We start from the raw sequence: 20,423 nt of genomic DNA, 5'->3' as shown, positions 1-20,423 counted from the left end.
GTCTAAGTACAGAGTGTTCCTAATCCTCAGTGCAATCATTTCTTGTGTAATTCATTCCACATTCTACTTCTTTACTGCCATACTCCTTACTTGAAATCATATGTTTTATCTGTTTTAACAACATTTTAAATGAAGACAGCACAGATCTTCATATTTTAGCAGCTTTACACTGAGTCTCCATAATTCCCCCAAACTCTGCTCATCTGCTACACCAGCTCCTCCATCACATTCTGTACCTCAGAATGTAGTCTGGCTCTATACAGAACCCCAGCTGACCTGGCTGCCTTTGTACAATACACCACCATTTCCTTGCTGTCATGGTTGTACGTGCTGTCATGGTTGTACGTGCTATTTAATATTCCTTTGTATGTTAATGTGAACTTTTTCATGCTGACCTGTGCACACCGAGGGGATAATAAGCCATGAAGTATTTTCATTCTTCTGGTCTTGTGTTAACACAGTTTGGGCGAAACCAAAGATTGAAACTGATGCAGGACGTGTGTTCTTACAGGCAGTCTGTCTGAGTTATAGCAGTGTGGTGTGTTTCTGATGTTCTCATGCCACGAGTGTTCCGCTGACCGTGTGCAAGTTTTGCTTTTGCATTAGTGCATTGCAGATAACCTTGGAAAACATCCCATGGATAACCATACTGAGTGATATCATAGTTTACACGGCAATATTCATACAGTTTAACAGTGACATTAGAAACGTAGGCCTGCTAAATTGAAAGTTAACATATGCTAAAACATTAACATAACACCACTATACAATGTATTCTTTTAGTGTCGTCTTTATTGTGTTTCCATTGAAAGTTGGCTGTGAAGGCTAAGATATAGTGGCATTGGATTAAGATACATTTTCATACAGAGCTGATGTAGATTAGAATATATATTCTGGTCTGTTAGTAACACAGAAGTGCAGTAATTTATCAGAAGTATTTATATTCAAGTACTATTTCTGAACAGGAAGTACTCTTCTTGAATAAGCCATTGAAGAAGTTGATATTTTCATTTTTTCTAGTTGACTGAGTGTTTCCTGTCAGATTTCTTTACATCGCCTGGAGCCCGATTGATCTCGTTGATGAACTGAAACTTTCCTGAACTTAAACGACTCCGGAGCTCAGCTCGGGTGAAGGTTGATGATGTCAGTAACTTACAAAGACAACCCGTGCAGCTCATTATTTTTAATTAGCCCCACCTTCTCAGCCCTTAACTGTGAGCTTCTGCAGAAGCCACCACTGTGTGTCGGCAACAGTTTGCGTCCCCCAAAACTTTCAGCGCCACCGCTCTCACACTACAGGTCTGATAGCCGGAGATTTAGTTTCCTGTTTAATGATCCCACTCTCCATACTGACTGATCTTTTTAATTACATCCCTTTGGACTCACAAAACTGTGTGCGCATCCTCAAGTGTGTGACATAATCCTCCGCTGCCTTCCAGATGCAACCATCTTTACCCAAATGATGCTGCTGAGGTTGCTTCTGGTCACAGACTCGTATATCCCTCCATCCTGCATCTATTATTCAGTAGATCCTGTTCAATACTGTATTGAAACTCCCACCGAGTATCACATTCCGGCCCAGTGTCTCTTGGAATTACATTTTAATTGGATGACTCTGCAGCGCAAGATTAATGTCCAGGGCCAATGTTCAGGGCCGGCACAGGAAGCAGTGTGGCCTTTGTTTAGCGAGGTATAAAGAAAACGTTTTGGGTTTGTGGTAGTGGAAGAGCACTGACGTTCACAGAGGAGAAGGTGGTTTATTCAACCTTAACAATTGAAGCAGAATCAAAGAAGCTGAAGCCGAGATTTCTTTCTCAGGGTCGGGTCAAGCCCCAAAAATCTGAATGGCATCCTTTGCAATAATGCAACTTGACCATGTCTTTGGTGAGACACTACCTGTAGTGTTTCCCACCGAATTTGATCAATCTGTGGCAATAGCTGTCCAGGGGTAGAGGTCGGGGAGGTGATTGCCCTGTGAACATGCACGCAGTACGCTACCACACACACTTGATGCACAGTCCTCAGCAGGCAGGTGAGTCTGCCTGCTGAGGACTGTGTTTGTGTCATAGCAACATGTACAGTGGAAGCAGCATCTATCGATATCGATGTTATGCCGATTTTAAATCATCATCGTATCAGGCCATCATGTGAAATACCAGGAGCGAGAGAGCACACACACACACAGCGCATACACACACACACACACACACACACACACACACACACACACACACACACACACACAGGCCCTGGGGTTTTGGCCCTCTGTGATTGAGTGTGACCCCCCCCTGTTTTACGGTATTATGAGAATTGTTTCTAGTAATTTTTGATCATTATGAAATTAGACTTTGGCGGGCCGCTCTAGGCAATTAATGGGAAACACTGCTACCTGCCTGGTTAGTGTAGCCTACTAAACCAGACCAATCAGTGAGCTCATGTTTAATTGCTCTCGAAGATGGGTTTGGTCCCGTTCCCATTCAGACAGATTTCCATCCTTCCTGTGACAGGCCGAGCCCATCACAACCGTCTTTTTAGAATGGGACAGTTTGGCACAATGACCGATGGAGGAAAGCTGCTTAAGAATGTCTGGCTGCTGAGGAGAGGTCTGTTGAATCCACTGTTACAACAGTATCAAGCAACAGGATAACGCTTATATTCTCAAAGAACCACAAACAACCACACTTACAGCATTTGTCAATACACTACGCCTCACATTCTCTTGGTCTTATCGGTTGTCCACTTAGTGACCAGTGGCATTCAAAAGTGAAATGAGTAGTTTTAGACTAAATGTGAAATGATCTGATGATTTAAGGCTTCAATAAACCCTTAAAATGTGTAGTCCTTTACAAATTACACAGGGTCACTTGGGTGATGTCAAGCTCCACCCAAGTGACTCAAGACATTTAAATCTGTGTTCATGAAGTAGTCCTCCTCATAACTAGTTAGTTAGTTAATCTCCATCCATCCATCCATTCATTCATGCATCCATCCATCCGTTTTCTGCTGATTACCCCAGCATCCCTCTCTCCCGCAACATCTTACAAAATCTCCTGGAGGATCCCAAATGCAGGCAGACTATATGTCTATATGGGCATGAATTCCCCTGGTATCTACAAAAACCTTCCCTTTTCCACCCTAAACCTCAATATTTTACAAATTCTCACTAATTGAATAATAAGTGTCTCATAGATATTTGAGTTTTTTTTGTTTCGTAACAGGCGAGGAGTAAGGCCTGGGGAAGCTGGGGGATGAGTTGCGTGATGCGAAGCAGGGACATTGTGATTCTTGTTGGCCGTTTTCACCCCTAGTTCACCAGGGTGATCCATAAATAAATTAGTTTTTAAAACATTCCTGCTGTACATTATTAATTCGCCTAAAAGACCTTTGTCAAGCTACAAAGTAACTTGAGGACCGAAGTACAAATATGGCACTGGCTTTTTTTTATTCTCTGTTTTACACGCTGCCAGATTTGATGAATTATCTGTGTAGTTAAAAACAAACTTTACAAATCATTAAGTTACATCTTACTGTTCATCCTGCTGTTATATATATATATATATATATATATATATATATATATTTTTTTTATTGTGTCAGTTTGGGGACCATGGCGACCCAGCTGCATTATGGGTCAGCGGGATGAATGAGCAAGTGGAGGCTAATGCGATAAAAGACGGACAGGTCGTTTGTCCTCACCATGGTCCTCACAGCCTGCGCACTTTAACACACATACACAAATGTTAAGCACATGACACACACACACACACACAAAAACTTGGATGAGGAATGGCCTGTTGTGTGTAACATCATTTACAGCGGTTTACAATGTGTTCACTGCTGTGGACAGAATAGCAATCCATGTGTGTGTGTGTGTGTGTGTGTGTGTGTGTGTGTGTGTGTGTGTGTGTGTGTGTGTGTGTGTGTGTGTGTGTGTGTGTGTGTGTGTGTGTATTGAAGAAATGTCAGTGTAATCTGTGTTTATTCTCAGCACTGATTAGCGTCAAATAGCTCAGCTTGTCGTTTAACTTAACCACATTAGAAATGTCCACTTTGACATTGTGGTCATTCAATTTCATGCGCTTTACATCAAGATGTCGTCACACTCAGTTACTCTAAAGCTGGATGTTTCATCCTCGTATTCTCTGCTTCTGTCACCATCTCTTTAAAATTTGAATTCAGAACCTTTCCCAACGATCTACACATTTTCCAACAGGCCTCATTCTGTTAACCAGACAGATCCTTGGTTGACAGGGGGTAATGGGGGCAATGACTGTCACTCAGAACAGCTTCTTCCTGTTTTCCTCTGTACAGTTCTTTCTTAGAGAAGTTTATACATTTGAATGAGACAATGAGGTAACTAGAGAAAGAAGAAAACAATGCCTTTGTTCTGCTTGTTATGTGTTTTCTGCCTCTGTTATATTCCTTAACTGTTGTCCACATGGTTTGAACGTGCGTCCATGTTGGTGATTCTGCTGAACTGTGTGACACTGGGCATGTTTCATCCCTGTGAGGACAGCGACTGCAAAACGGAGAGGTGCAGGATCCTGCAGGTAAGACCCATCTTTGTTTAAATTCTGTGATTTTGTCTTCCATTTTGTGTAATACAGAAAATCTGTGAAAAGGACATTTTACTACTTCTAGAACCATAGGTGACATGCAAAATGTGTTACTGTCTGTACTCTGATGTGTAATCCCAGGTCAAGGTTCATAATTCTGAATCCTACACTTCCCACAATGCAACATGTCATGTCTCATGACTTTATCATGTCATGAGACCCTGCCTGCACCCTAAGCACCCACATCCATGCACCGGGTTTTTAACAAATGCTTTTGGCTACGAGTTTGCAGTCTATACGAGCCTGAGCTCAGAACACATAAAACCACTGTTTCTGCAGAGTTTGCGGTTATCTTTATCTCCTAAATTGAGTGCCCTAAAGAGTGTCCCTTTTAAGTACTATATGTATAGTAGTACTGTTAGTATCATCATTAGGTCTCTTTCACCAGTGACAAAACGGTAATCTTCCAAAATTAAACTATATTTGAGGTGTCCAGGGAGTAAAACACATTAATCACTGCATAGTATCTGTTGATCTGTCTTTATCTTTATTTAATAAGACAAGCACAACCCACTGACATGTCTTCCAGTGTGACAAGCAACAAGGAAAAAATTAAATAAAGACAGATTAGAGGAACAACATCCATGCACATAGTAGATAAGGATAACAGATGCAGAGTAATGGTTGAAAGACAGCACAAACACTGTTTGCTTGTCAGACTAGATGTTGAAGAGAGCAGGAGCGCTGAAAAACACTGAGATGAATTATAAAAAAAATATTTTATAAAAACAACCATTTTGAGTCTCAAAGGGAACTACTGAAACAATATTCTCCATCATATCTGGCCTCTGCAGCTCCCTCCATTTGCGAATACATAACACCATTGTGTGGAGGCGTTTCCATTAATTTATAGTCCTTCTTTAACCCAGCAAACACTAATGGAGGAGCATGGTTTGTTGTTGTTGTTGTTTTACTGTTGGATGAGGAAGTCAAGCGGAGTGGAGTGCAGTAGGATTCATCTGTATTATCTGGCACCGCTCATCTTCTGGATAATATGTGATTCCAAATAGACTGAATCAGAACAAGGACCTCTTATTTTCTTGTTCACCGACTCTGTGGAAAAGAGTGGCTTTGTTCGTTTATATGAACAGAGCCCCACTGTTACTGCATGTTTTCTAATACTATGTTCATTGGGCTAGATGTTTACAATCAGAAACATTTTTCAGAAAGTAATCAAACTTACATTTTCTCTAAAATGGATGCATACAAATGTTTTTCTCTCATGGTATCGAAACACTGTTTAAGAGAGGAAAGCAGGCGAAAGGAAACAAAACAAAATGGGGGAAGGAAGAAAGGCAAAGGAGAGGAAATTAGAGAAAAGTAGAGGAAAAGAGCGAGATTGGATAAATCGTGTAAGAAAGGAAAAGTAAAACAAAAGTGAAGGAGAGGAACTGAAAGAGAGAAAAGAGAATGGGAGTGAGAGGAAGATATAGGAACATAATGGAGAGGGGAAAGAGAGACAGTGAAGAAGAGGTGGGGAAAAAGATGGGGCAAACAAGGAAAGGGAAAAGACAAGGGAAAGGAAAAACCAGAGGAGGAGAAAACATGAAAGCTACTTTGGAGAACAGGATGGCCTGAGATGAAAACCTGAGGAGTCGATGTTTCCAGTCTGCTGTTGCTATGCAGCCTGCGCTCATCGACTTCCTCCTCCTCCTCTGCTCCACAATATGAGATGTGGTTTAATCCATCGTCTCTCCTCTCTGGAGCGCAGATACATGTCGAGCCTGGAGGTTAAACGCATTTTCATTAATTCCTCGCTGCCTCCTTCAATCTCCCCCACGGCTCCCCACATCGATATGTTTCGAGAGGGTAAAAGTTCACAACCTGCACCCTTTATGGTCTTCTCTCACGCTATATGACAGATATTGACTCTTCAGATATGTACTATTCACATGCTCTCATATTTTTTTGAGCTCGCTTTGAATTAATGACCTTCGTACATCAAGTAAATGATGGCCTTTGATAGCATGATCAGTGTTTCCCATTACTTATCTAGACTGTGGCAGCCCACCATATTCTACTTTGTCTCGCCACAGTTTCAATGAACCTATAAGATTTACACCTCTCATAGTGACATAAGAGATGTCTAACATGTGTGTGTTCAGCTCTATTTGCCGTGTGCTCGCCTCCAGCATGCTTGTTTTATGGTTCATAACCTTTTCCCCGTCCACGTAGTAAATTTCAGGAGTCATAGTTTTTCGTAAGAGTGACCTTTGTGCACATGCACCCCTGTTACCGCCATAGATTCAATTAATTCTGTGGGAAACACTGGTGTTATAGTCGGATCAGTAATTTTCCTGTTATAACAATGCAGTTCAATTTGTTTCATGTAGTGTGTCTACTGTGTACAGCACAGACTGGGACTCACAAGTATACATTACAGTCCCACTGCACCAAAGTGTACAGGATCCCCTTTTATTATATTTAAACCTATAGACCATATTCACATGGCGGCCATTTCCCTCTGACGTCACTATGCGGGTGGGTTCAATCTAAGTTTATAAGTCATACATACTCATACTTATTTTCATTTCACAGATTCCTAACGCTAACCATTAGAGCTGCTTTTATTTTGAAATATCAATGCACATACACATTTTATTTAAGACTGTAAGTAAAATATACTGGATGTAATCAAGCTACCAAAGTAACATGGTGTCTTTTCACCTGACCTACACCTTCTGGTTATGTCATTAAGGTTATGTACTGTTATACACACTGGAACATGTTTCTGTGTATTGTTCATACAGTTTACATTGATGCAAAAGTTTGTTTCAGGTACTTTAGCATTGGATTTAGCATTTAGATAACAAGCTTGATTCCCATGCGTTTTTCTTCGAGGCTTAAATAATTGTGTTTCAAAAGTGAATTGATATCTCAGGATTAGAATCATCACGTAACATATTAAACTGATGTGTGTTTGAGCGTATATCTATAGCAGTCTTAGAGGAAATGCGACAGCCACTGTAAGTAGGTAAAAGTTATTTATAGAGCACATTGCACAGACATAAGTCACAAAATCCTTAACAGAGTAGCATACAAAATTCAAAGCTAAAACAATATAATGCTATATATGTCCTATAGCACAACACTAATGTCCCTGTGCTCCACAGTTAGTCGTATAAGTGCCTGAACTCTCAGATCCAACACGGCCATGCTAGCATCAGGGCTAATGAGGGAGCTCAGCCAGGTTCTCTGCTCTGCTCTGTGATGCTCGCTAAATGAGCTCTCATCTCCTGACACAGGTAATGGCTACTGCAATGATCACAGGCCAGTGTGTAGCTGCACGGTAGATCGAAAAGTTCACCCCCGCTCATTATTGTGTAATAATAATGTATTGTTTTTTTTTTTCAGTATTGTTGAAAAGTTGAGGCCTTTTTTATTTCTTTTAATGATACTTTTAATGACACTCAAAATACATTTTAAATGTGTCAGATTCACCACTGCATAACATCAAATCTAATCTAAATGTGAGAATTTTAACAGACTTCACTATTTTACTTTCTCCTCCCATAAGAGGCTCAGCATACTGGTGTTATTCCATATTTTTAATTATGCCACAATCAAAAGACTCTGCTCACAAAAAAATTGTATCTGTCTGCAAAATGGGTCATTTTAAGCAAACGTAAATTACCTTCCTTCCTTCATTTGAGACTCTTATCCAGTTTACACCACCACCACTGTTACCAATGCTAGTTGTGTGGCTCTAGTTAGGTCAGTGTCTGTCAGATGATATTTCTATAATAAAATGTCTTCAGAACTGCTGGATGCATTGCAATTATATTTTGCATAGTCATTCCCTGTGCCCGGAGGATTAATTCTAATAACTTAGCTGATCCTGTGCCATTTAATCAAGCACCACCATAAGTTTTTTTTTCAGCTTTCCCCCCCCCCACATGCCACTAAATGGCGAAAAAAAGTTTAGCTCCTGACCTTTTTCCTTTTTTCCACTAACGGAAACTAAAATGCACAATGATACTTATTTAACCCAGCTAAACAAATAGAAAACAACATCACATAATAACACATCAGAGAGCATTTCATATACAGTTAGAGTGAGAGATTAAGGAATAAGTGATGATTTAGGCGATGGAATTGTTTCTCTGCAGCTTTAATGTTCAAGATTGACTCTATTTACCCCTAAGGAGAGAATTCAATAAAGCCCATTCTGCTCTGAATGCAACAGCAAGAACAAATGTAACCTTCAACATGCCCCCCAATGCCACTACAGTACAAAAGTATGTCTATGGAAAACTAATAACATTATTACCTGTACAATGGGAGCACTGGGTCATAGAACAATGCACAGAGAGAGGAAGATATAGGAGGGAGAGGAGATGGCCGGCAAAAGAATAGATTCAGATTCTTTGCTGAGATGGAGTTTCCTACAGTTGTGTTCAACACACACACACACACACACACATACAAACACACTGTAGTTCACCCCTATATCAGCCTGGCATGTGTCTGGAGGATGAAGAAACGTCAGAGCTTGTGTCTGCGTGAGTGTGTGTGTGCAGCGTCACAGCCATCGGTGGTGATTGAGCTGAAAAGTCTTTCTCACAATATTATCTCCCTCCACCTGTGTAGAGGGGATCTCACCTGAATGGCAGATTACAGTGAGCCCGCTGTATTGTCCTCACCACGAGGCATGCACCGCCTTCATTGGCACGTATGGCACTCCGCCTGGCTGTGTGTGATGAAAGCATCTGACCCCTGTCATAATGGCATTCAGACTTGTGACAGGCAAAATTAGCATACATAGTGGCTAAGATTTATTTTCAGGAGAGGGTGCAAGCAAATGTTTTCACCAATGAAAATGATGGCACCTGTGTTTTAAAACACATGCACACACACACACATGCACACACACACATACTCCGTACAACTTTCATTTCTATCCGTTAAGATGCCCTTTCGGTCCAGAACATAGGGGTCAACTTTATATGTTTTTTCTATGTTTATGTTTCTTTAATGTTAATGTATGCACGGTGCGATCGACGCTTTTCTTTCTGATCACGGCACAAAGTGCGTCAGGAAGTGTCAGCTGAGCAGGTGACATCGTTTGATCGATCACCTTGCACGCTGCCTTTTCGCTGATTATTAAATACAGCATGCCGCAATGTAGGAAACAAAGGAGAGAAAGGAAAAGTCCAGGCCCAGTGGGTTTCTGCTGAGATGATAAATGTCACCATGTGTAGCTATTATGATTATGATGGTACGTTATTGTCATTCTAATTTGAAAATCCTCTTGCATTACAGCAGCTCCATTTACAACATCACATCAAATCAGCTTTAACAATTGATGATAACATCACAAAACTGTTTTGTAACTGGTATTGTCATGGCCTCAAACCTTAATTCATAAAAAACCTTGGAAAACTAATTGATGAGGAACTCTCATAGTCAGTGGTGCCAAGGAACAGACATACTATGATTGCACACACAAATCAAATAGCCATTAAAAACAAGAATAAATTACTCCATCAATTTAAACAAGGTAAAACAACTAACAACAAATTAAAAGTGTATCATTCAATACTTGGACGAATAAATAAATAAAACAATGAAAAAATAAGACAATTAAAAGTGACAATTCATTAGTCATTAAACATTGGAATTGCCTCAGCGGTAATCTAAAGATACATTGTGCATATTAACAAAGTTTTTTGGCAACGCCATGTGTGAGAATGTGTCAAACGGCTACCAAGTTCCCCAAAAAAGCACGGCTGCAAGATGGGGCTAAAAAAGCTTTATGAATAAATGCTGAATGAGCAGTAAGGTTAAGTAGGCAACATTGTGATGTACAGTATCCAAAGTGTGTAACTGACTGTCTGCCCATAAATATCATCACCGTACTCTTTTATATAGAGGAAAACTGCTTCAACATGTCTTTTTCAAGTAAAGAAAGATACGATTTATTTCTAAAAAGAAAATCAATCTCAATCTCACTTTGAGTTTAGCACTCAGTATTAGTGTTAAAGTGCACTTGGAGCATAAAAGCTCCCCTCAGGGGGTGTTGAGAGAAGCATCTTTTAGTGATTATCACCGGGAGGTTATAAAAAGTCAGGGTTTGGTCCAAGTCCCAATAAAAATCTTACAAGTGTTCGATGTGGAACCAAACAGATTGGGACTGGGGACCCAAGCAATATCAGTCTTTGTGTCTGCTCACTAAATTTGCAGGATGGCTCCAGTATTTGTGCTAATCAGTTTTCATTTACACCACCAAGTTATGTAAATTGTATATTTTCATACATCAAGTTGTAAAGTACCAAACAAAAGAATAAAAATAATAACATTATAAATAACTTTAAATTGGCTAAAGCTCTCACCCTCAAAGGACAAGTGGAATAGATAGATAGATGGATGGATGGGTGGATAGGTGGATGGATAGCCTTGACATAATCAACCTACCTGTGGTGGTTGTAAAGATATTTTGTAAGCACTTTCAAAATGTTCGGTGAAATACCAGAAAAGAAAGACAGATAACAAAAAATGATCTTTATTCTGAAACTGCTAACACTGTTATTACTCAACATTATGCTCTATTGATTGACATTAATCCCTGCTTATACCCAATTATGGAAAACCATGAGTTCAGGGTCAGTGGCATTACAGACACCAAGGAACTGGAAGACATCTCCCTGAAAGCAGGGTTGATGCCTTCCTGCTGCAATTTTCCGACTGATTGCTTATTGTTTACCCACGGCTGCCTGAGCTAGCTTGGGAACACATGTTGCCATGTGAATCATACGGAGGAATGTTTGGTTGGTCTGCAGATCTCAATTGTTTGTCAAGAGCTGCGACACTTCACGCTTGGGCGCCATGCTGTATCATATAACCGCTTTGACACTTGGGGATTTGCGAGTGAGCCACGTCGAGTCATTAGGGAGTGTTCTAAGTGCACTCAGCATTAGTGATAAAGTGCACTTAAGGCATAAAGGCTCCAATCAGGAGGTGATGATAGGGCATGTAATGTTGGCACCCACTTGACACGCTGATAACATGCAATACAGCTTGCTGTGCTTACTGATGTGTGTGTGTGTGTGCGCGCACACTCCTTGTTCACAGGCGATGTGAGAGCTAGCATGGCCGTTCACACACAAGACTGTTAAGCTGATGTGTTGTGTCACCATTAAAGCGGGGAGGCTCGTTCACATCGGGAGAGAACTTGTGCGAGGGGTTTATCCATGTCTGTACTCTGTAATTATGTGTTAGAGTAAGGCACGCATATGCTTATAGTCATGCACCCGCAAATAATCTTAAAATGTATGTAAGCAATAACGTGAAAAATGGCACATACACACAAGCATGTACACACACTACCGTACCTTTACCCACACACTCTCGCAATGATGTTGGAGACATAACCGTAGGTATAGTTGTAGTGGTATTACTTCCAGTGTGAGGCAGTGAGAGAAAATGATGAGAGGGTGATAAAAATGAGAGCGATGGAAGTCAGTGCTAGACAGTAGGCGGAGGAAAACCAGTAGCCCACATACAGCCGGAATTCCATCCAGCTGTGTGTTCTTTTTTTTCACAATTGCACAAAAAAGTGTAATTGTATTGAAAAATTACACAAATTAAAGATGTGTTATGTCTGAAATGAAATGGGATGAGACACGGGTGTGGATGGCCTGTTGTTTTGGTCGCCTGTCGTCAGGGGTGGTATTCATAAAACATAACAGAAATCTGAGATATCACGAGTATGTCACTGAAGAATTTTTCATGCTAAAATAATCAATCATCACAAAGTATTATAGCCATAAAGTAACAAACATAAAATAACAAAGTAGGTAAGTGCTTTCCATAATTACTTGTATCATTTATTTTCTATTCTGCTATCACACTGAGCTGGAACCCGTCATGCAACACTTGATATTGACACTTGAATTGCAGAGGGCAACACTCATCAAGCAATATTTTTATGTTAACTAAAACTTGAATCAAGTCATCAAAAAAGATTGCGAAAAGAAGCAAGATCATAAAACTGTCCAACCCCGAGCTTGTTAATTTCTTTAAGCTCAATAGTGTGTTTGACTTAAATTTATCAGGCCAGAAAATGTACTCTAATTAATGCTTATGTTGCTTTTTGCTTATTATGTAAGAAGGCAGGCTTAAATGTAAGCTACCATGACACGTAGAGAGAAATTCTCTAATGCTACATCTGCTCTGGCTCTGCAATGATATCGACTTTCTTTTTCTTTAAAAAACAGGCTTTATAAAGTATGTGCTTTATTCTCATTATGATCCTTACTACTGTAGCTTTGATTTGAGGAAGTGGTTTGCAATATGTAACAGTTTTAAATAACAGTTGATGGATGAACCAAAACATGAAAATAGATAGTTGTCAGTGTGGATGTGAAGCTCAACTGTCACTGACTAATATTGTTATGTTTACTTATATAATGACTATTTATTTAATATAAAATGTTTACTATTATAGTGGCACATTAACTCTTTGCAACAATGAGCTTGTTATCCATTTTGAGCTCACTGAACATACTAGCAATCCAGCCGGGGGGGGGGGGACACATTTTAGTGGCAAGAGACAAATTATTCTTGTGTGTTGTATAGAGTATTGTACTTTTCAGAGGCAATTAAAGTAAATATGTGTTCTTGCTAGGCTAAATGTCAGCTAAAAAATAATTAAGTCATTCAATATTTAACACATTTACAATGCTACCAATGACCACACACTATAACTTAAAAGTGGCTCAAAGGCGTTCATTCAGGTTCACAATGTTTCTAATACACATTGTGCTTATTGTTGGGGTCATTTTGTACTGTTCCATGCCTTCGCTTCCTGTGCATGAGACAAACCCTGTAAAAAACCCCCAGACACTATTATTATTTATAACACATGTACGCACTGAGTGGTTTCAGATTGCCTAAACATATTTATTAACCACCCGTGTCATTATCTGATTTGCTTTAACAATATTTGTGCACATCCCTCCGTGTTTCAACGTGTTTTAGATTGGACTGACTCACCACCAGTGCTCTGCTATCATTTGTTGGCCCATTTCACACTTCTGTGAGTGTGACGCCGAATGAAAGCCAATTTTGTGAGGCTTGTCTGAAGCGGGATTAGGCTGGATGATATACCATAATTAACTTTTCTGTTTTGTTGTCACATAATGCGAAAGTCTCATTAATCCTTGGAGACATACAGTTGCAGACAATTTCCAGTGGAGATACAATACTCTGTCTCTCTCTCTCTTTGTGTCTTTGCAGGGAGAGAATGCAGTTGGGGGTAGAAATTAGGGAGTGTGCGAGCAGTGAGCCATTCAGCACAGGTCACTGGTGTCTGTTCCCTCAGAGGCAGGAGTGTGTGTGCGTGTGACTGCATGTATGTGTGTTTAGCTTTTCTTGTCTCCACATGGACATATAACCAGCAGATCATAGTGACAACAGACAAACACCTACAGTATTTCTGTTTTGGTAAAATGCACAGCTTTGAATTGTAAGCGTCAGGAAACCTGGGAGATTTCAGGCTGTAATTGATGTGGAATTTGAAGAGCTACTCCTGTATGTTTAGATATTAGATCTGATCAATGCTCGTCAGGACCATGCGACATGTGTCACGCTCCGCTGATGTGCAGTACAAGTTTCGAGGAATCAATATCCTGATTACAGAGCCAGTGTTACAATGTGGTGCTGCTGCGGGGAAGCCTCAGGCCAACATGTCCTGTTGACTCTGTAGAAATGCACTGTCTCAGCCATGCATAGAGTGTGTTTGCATGCACGTGTGTGTGTGTGTGTGTGTGTGTGTGTGTGTGTGTGTGTGTGTGTGTGTGTGTGTGTGTGTGTGTGTGTGTGTGTGTGTGTGTGTGTGTGTGTGTGTGTGTGTGTGTGTGCTGATCGACATTTGCTCAATGTCAGTTTATTTCCCCAAAGGCTTGGTCCCATGTTGTATATGTTACAGTGTTCATGTATGTGTTGTGTTATCACTGTGTAGACGTATGTGTGTGTTTACAGTATGTGTCTAATGTGTGTGTGGGACAGTTCAGGCAGCAAAGTCACTGTGAGGACATGTAGGCTTAGCTGATACAAAATAGAAGAGTGATAACTCCTTATAGAAACAAGAGAAAAGCCTCCAAAGGAGATCACAGAAGGAGGGAGTATTAGAGGAGAAAGCAATGGGGTCATTTTATGCTCAGTGTGGCGGTTAACAACTCGGCTCTTCTCTACTTCACACACCGCTCGTCCTGTCATATCTCATGTTGTAACATCTGTCAATAGACTTTGTTGTTATTTTTCCAACAGAGTGTTGCTGTGCTCTGTTATCCATCATTCATGACCCAGTGTACAAAGCATCTTTTGAAGAGATGATTCCTTACATGGGGGACAAACAACACCAGTCCCATCCACTAAAGCTTATTTTGAAGCTTTTCTGCCTTCTACTTATTATGTTAATTCTATGAACTTATTTAATTCATTCAAAGTAATATTTACCTAATTTTAGTGGGCTTTTTGCAGTAGTGCAACTATTTGCTATGCCTGGTGTCTTCATGTCTGGACGGTAACTTCAGTTCACTGATGCAACCCTCTCGTGCTTTTTCTAGGTTTTTGTTGTAACACATGGTTGCTTCATTTGTTGTCCACACTTTTTTTGGCAGAATACAATGTGCAAAGCATTACCAGCAGGACAAATGAAATAGATAATTTGTTTTCCAAAGTGAATAAACATTTTTAATCATTTAACTTAAAAAATAAATGTATCTTGCCCCCCAAAAAGTATCATCTAATTGTGTCCATAGATGCTGTCCCCACTAATTTTCACATGGATTCTTAAATATATGTGAAAAACTGAAAATGAGATGAGACAAAAAATACTATGTTGATGGTAGAACTTCATTTTATTACTTGATTATATATCTAATTTAAGTCATACAGATATAACTTGTGTTCATATTCGCAGTTAATACTGGAAACAGTTGCACGAGGTCATGTACTTTGACGCTCTGGTGCCCTACATAGAAAAGTTAGTTCCAACACAGTCCAGATTAAATTTAGCTCTTTTCTTGTTTGGTGATTATGCACCGCTGAACAATTTGCTTTGAGCTTCTTCCGCCTCTGTTGGAGTAAATGAGTAGTGTGTTAAACATCTGGAGCGCTGAACTGCTCGGTGATGGAGTCAACCCGGTGCAGCTGTTTGCTAAACACCCTCTGTCTGCTAAGCGGTATGTCCTGAAAGCAGACAGTCCAATATGTTGAATAAAATCTGTTGGGATTTCTCTGCAGACCCCATTAATGCTCTCCAAAGATGGGATGGATGAGCATTTTAGTTGTTCGTGCGCGCGCGCACACACACACACACACACACACACACACACACACACACACACATTTACATTCCCGTGTGAACCTCTACAATTTCACTTCAGAGCAATGAGGGGCTAGCGTCTGCCTAAGCTAACAGGATTTGATATATTTATACATTTTCTGTATTCATGTTTGGATGATTCATCTATCAGTGGGTGTCCTGTGCCTTGATCTCCTTCCAGATTTTTCATTTTATTTTTCTTTAACTTTTTCCCTCCTCATCTCCAATTCCTTCTCTTCTGCCTTTGTAAATTGATTTATTGATTTTCACATTTTGAGAATTAAGATTACGTTCCTTTTAACTCCGGTCCAACTCCCATCCTCATTCTTTGTCCTTGTTTTCTTCTTCAGTCCAATCCAAGCACAGCCAAACAGTCAGAGAAGTGATTAGTGCAATGAGCGGCTTGTTCCAGGTTATTACTTTATGTGCTTTGGATGTGAAACCATTTGTCATTGAGTGTCTGTTAAGGCAGAATGATGGTAAAACCATCATTAGGCCCGTGGACCTGTGCTGTCAGCGAGCATCTGGTTTTCTGAAGTGTCCTTGAGCAAGACACTAAATCCTTTGTAGCTACCAGGGGGCCCTTATCTCTTATATTGTCTTTTTCCCACTGGGAGCCTGACCTTCGAACAGCAGGGCATAGATAAAGAGGATTCATCTGCAGTGATTAATTAAGTATCACATCAATGACACATATTCTTAGTTGGCTTTTGAAACATCAAATGTGACAGATATATAAGCCCAACTAATACAATGGCATGGCTATTAAAATTGGCCAATCTCATAGATTGTTGATACAGACATTCATGGTCCCCAGTGGGTGAATCTCATTGACTCATGGGGATCCCATTATCTTTCCATTAATGCAGTAAATTATGTATTTCCACAAAAACGTATACCGACATGCATGGCTCCCACAGGATGTATATAGCTATGTATATAATGTGACTAATCCTCCCCAGAGGAAGAACTGTATTCATTCATTTTTTAAATTTGTTCATTTAATATTAATGAAACCTAATATAAATGAAGCTGTTCATCACCAGCAGGTTAAACATTTTATTTTGTTCAAATAGCAAAAGTTATCAAATGCTAATCTGAGATGGTGACCATGGTAATCATCATACCTGCTAAACATCAGGGTGTTAGCATTCTCCTTGTGAGCATGTTAGATTTAAGCTCATTGCACTGTGAAGCCAAAGTATAGCTTCACAGTGCTGCTAGCATGGCTGTAGCCTCTTGAGCTTGTTCAACTGTAAAATGTCCTGCTGAGTACCAGCTGTACCTTGCTCTTTCTTTTTAATGTTCAGTCTTTTTACATTCAGGTCCTGAAGAAAAAGTATTTTTATGTAAGACAATGCAGTTTGGAAGATGAAGATAGCAGAATTTGTATTAATAATATAACTGTTATGGAATGGTAGAAGTTAGTGGTTTTAGACTTTCGACAGCAAACTTCATCCTTCGCATCCCTTGTCTTTTCTGTTTTAATCACTCTGCAGGATTTTGACGACTTCATCTTTGCGTTCTTCGCCGTTGAGATGGTGATCAAGATGGTGGCTCTGGGGATTTTTGGCAAGAATTGTTACCTTGGTGACACATGGAACCGCTTGGACTTCTTCATTGTACTGGCTGGGTGAGTTATGCAATTACACACACAATAACACATGCACAAACTCACAGGTGGCCAAGCATAACCATGCATAAACACTGGAGGCTCGCACAAGGCACGATAGACACTCACATCACACACATGCAACAAATTTCAGCAGTAATGTGCAAGTCAGGGCTTAGGAGTGCGCGGTCAGAGTCACGAACAAAGAGAATCCAGAGTGTAATAGATTTTCAAGCTTGTAAATGTAATTGTGTCACTAGCTTCCAACAAGCTGCAGGGGTTGTCATTAAAGACATTTACCCTAAATGTCCTGTAAAAGCCTTTGAACTAGAAATTGGTAGGAAGTTTCCAGTGCTACAAATCTGTCAGAACAGTGTGAGAGAGCAAGATCAGATTTTAAGATGAATTAATGCAAATTTGGAGTTTGTCTTTTTTAATTTGAACTTGTTCTGCACATATAAATCAATAAACACAAACACACACGCAAACACACACAGTAATTTGATTAAACATGTTACAGAACATAGCCTGCTGGTTTTGATCTGACATTTTCATCACACTACATCCCCTGCTGGTTTTTAATGCCGTCCTTCTGCCACAGCTTCTGTTGTCCATCAGTGGGAAGAGGACACATTTCCTTCTGCATGTGTGTGTGTGTGTGTGTCCTTCAGCAGCAGAGATGTTACACTTCACCTACTTCTTTTGCGGTCATACACCTGTGAAGCATATCATATGGGTTTACTGTTAGCAGCACCTGTTTTCTATAGAGGCTGCCGCCTTGGTCTTCTCTGTGGGGGAAACCCTGAGCTGTCATTCATTTCATTCCTTTACTTCCCTTCTCTGTTCTTCTCTCTGAATCATACACAGTAAAAGCTCCTTCCACCAGAAGGGACTAGAGGGGAAATACCTTAATGTCTGGTATTCAGGCCTTAATCTATTGAATTAGGAGAAGTCTAATTAGAGGATGTTAAAATGTAAGAGACATTGTATGTAGCTGCATACAGATGAAACTATTATATATCTGTGGGGGGAAACTGGGTAATTGCAACAGTGCAGAAGAGGACATACTGTGCATGTGAATCAGGCCTTACATGCAGCTTTTTTAGTTTGTATCTAAGAAATTAGTTAATTCTGACAGTAGTTGGTTGCAGTATGTTTCATAGAATGCAAGTAATGGTTGCTTTAATTATGGATTCATCTGCCAACATATTATGATTTATAATTTGTTTTAAATGTCTGAGAATAGTGAAAAATGCATTTCACATGTATTAATATGTACACATAAATACTTTTACTAATGAAAAGACATTACAACTGATGCTGAGTTCTGCTCAAATTGTATCTAGTGTACACCTTTTTAATGGAGGTAATTGTATCATTAACTTTAATGCGAGAGCGCTCATGCAAATTGATGAATCCTACATCCCTATATACATCATTTATGATTTGGTTAAACTATTATTTTCACCATTAATCCAGCCTCCTTTTTTATCACCAACCTGATTTTGGAAGTCATACTTACGGGACCACACTAATTTCATATCTAGAAAGGTGATCACATTTGTCATTGTGTAGTGCAATATCCGCTTTGTCATGTGCAACTGAAAATGTCTTGCACGTGTGTCAGAGGGTTCCGACCCCAGGTGAAGATATATGGAATAAAGCAATATCGATATTACATGCTTGACTTCAGAGTGTAACATTAATGGAAAGTTCTGTACCGTTGTAGCTGTTTTTTACGACCAGCAGTGTGTGTACCATGCAACTGTGATATCTTCAGATGGAGTAAGCCAGGGACTATTATTACATCCTCCTTACTTTCCCCTCACCATATTTCCCCTGTCACTCTCCACTCTGTAGAAATGTCGCAAAATTAATTTATGGAAAAGGCGGAGTGTGTGTGTATCAGTGCATGAACAATATGGAGCGTGACAGAAAACATGGCACAGGAAATAAAGTCTATGTGTCATGGGTTACACCATGTTGCCATTTTTGAACAAATTAAAAAGAACAAAAAAACTCATCTGTACAGAGAGCCCCCAGCCACACGTAGACAATGGTAACCTTGGTAACGGCTGGTTGTCGAGCATTTGATACATCCTGGCAACAGTGGTTAAGTGTGCGGAGGAAGGCTCTGATGAACAGTTTGTTTCCTTCCAAGACGATAATTACAGCTAAGCTGCTTTTTCAGCAGGTCTCCCATCCTAATCACCTCTCTGTCAGGAGCCAGACAGAAAGACATGATGGAGGGATGCCTGTACGAAACAGGTGGAGTGTGGAGAAAGAGATAGACTAGTGAAATGTGCAAGTAGGGATTTTTCTGCCAAATGAATGGTGGGAGGAGGAAGGAGGGATGCTTTGCTAGACTCGCATGATAAAGAGAAAATCAGTAGATAAGAACGTTTTCTGGGGAAAGCTGAAACTCCCACTTGATAAATTAAATTTATCATTTCACAATAGTGTTTAACTCTCAAATCATTTCGCAATTGCATCATCTGAAATGCCCTCACAGGCAAGACCCATTTGCCTGATTTTCTGATGTGCCTGATGTGGTTCACCCCATGATTTTTTTAGTTCTTTCTCATCTATCGACTCACATTTGTTAGTCTTTAGCTGCATGTGTGTGAGAGGTGAAAAAGCTGATGACACACACTGACTCTACTGTGGAATCGCCTGGCTTGGAGTTTGAGAGCTGCTAAAACGGAGAAGTTTGGAAATGTTACAGTAACAGAGATGTTTGGAAACCTTGAGGTAGACACAACTGCTTGCTGATTGGGTCTTTTCAGTAATGCAGTAGCCTTTGCTGATTCATCAGGCTCTTATCATAGCTCTTATCAACCGGCATTAGCCTAATTACCCTTCTGTC

General features: G+C 40.1%; 1 protein-coding gene across 17 annotated transcripts in view; it reads left to right on the top strand.

Annotated features, from left to right (window-relative positions):
* cacna1g (calcium channel, voltage-dependent, T type, alpha 1G subunit) overlaps positions 1–20,423 on the top strand; it is a 240,478-nt gene that overhangs the window by 88,185 nt on the left and 131,870 nt on the right. For all 17 annotated transcript variants that reach the window (XR_004612086.1, XM_034569763.1, XM_034569764.1 and 14 more), the window contains exons 3-4: positions 4,439–4,550; positions 17,445–17,578. Coding sequence is in view for 16 of the 17 variants with exons in the window: in XM_034569763.1 (XP_034425654.1) it covers positions 4,439–4,550; positions 17,445–17,578 (246 nt within the window). In the remaining variant the exon portion in view is untranslated. The remainder of the gene's footprint in view (positions 1–4,438; positions 4,551–17,444; positions 17,579–20,423) is intronic.

Source organism: Hippoglossus hippoglossus, chromosome 19, assembly GCF_009819705.1.
Source record: "Hippoglossus hippoglossus isolate fHipHip1 chromosome 19, fHipHip1.pri, whole genome shotgun sequence".
Taxonomy (NCBI): Eukaryota; Metazoa; Chordata; class Actinopteri; order Pleuronectiformes; family Pleuronectidae; genus Hippoglossus; species Hippoglossus hippoglossus.
Note: the sequence above shows the minus strand (reverse complement) of the source record. Positions and strands in the feature narration are given on the sequence as shown.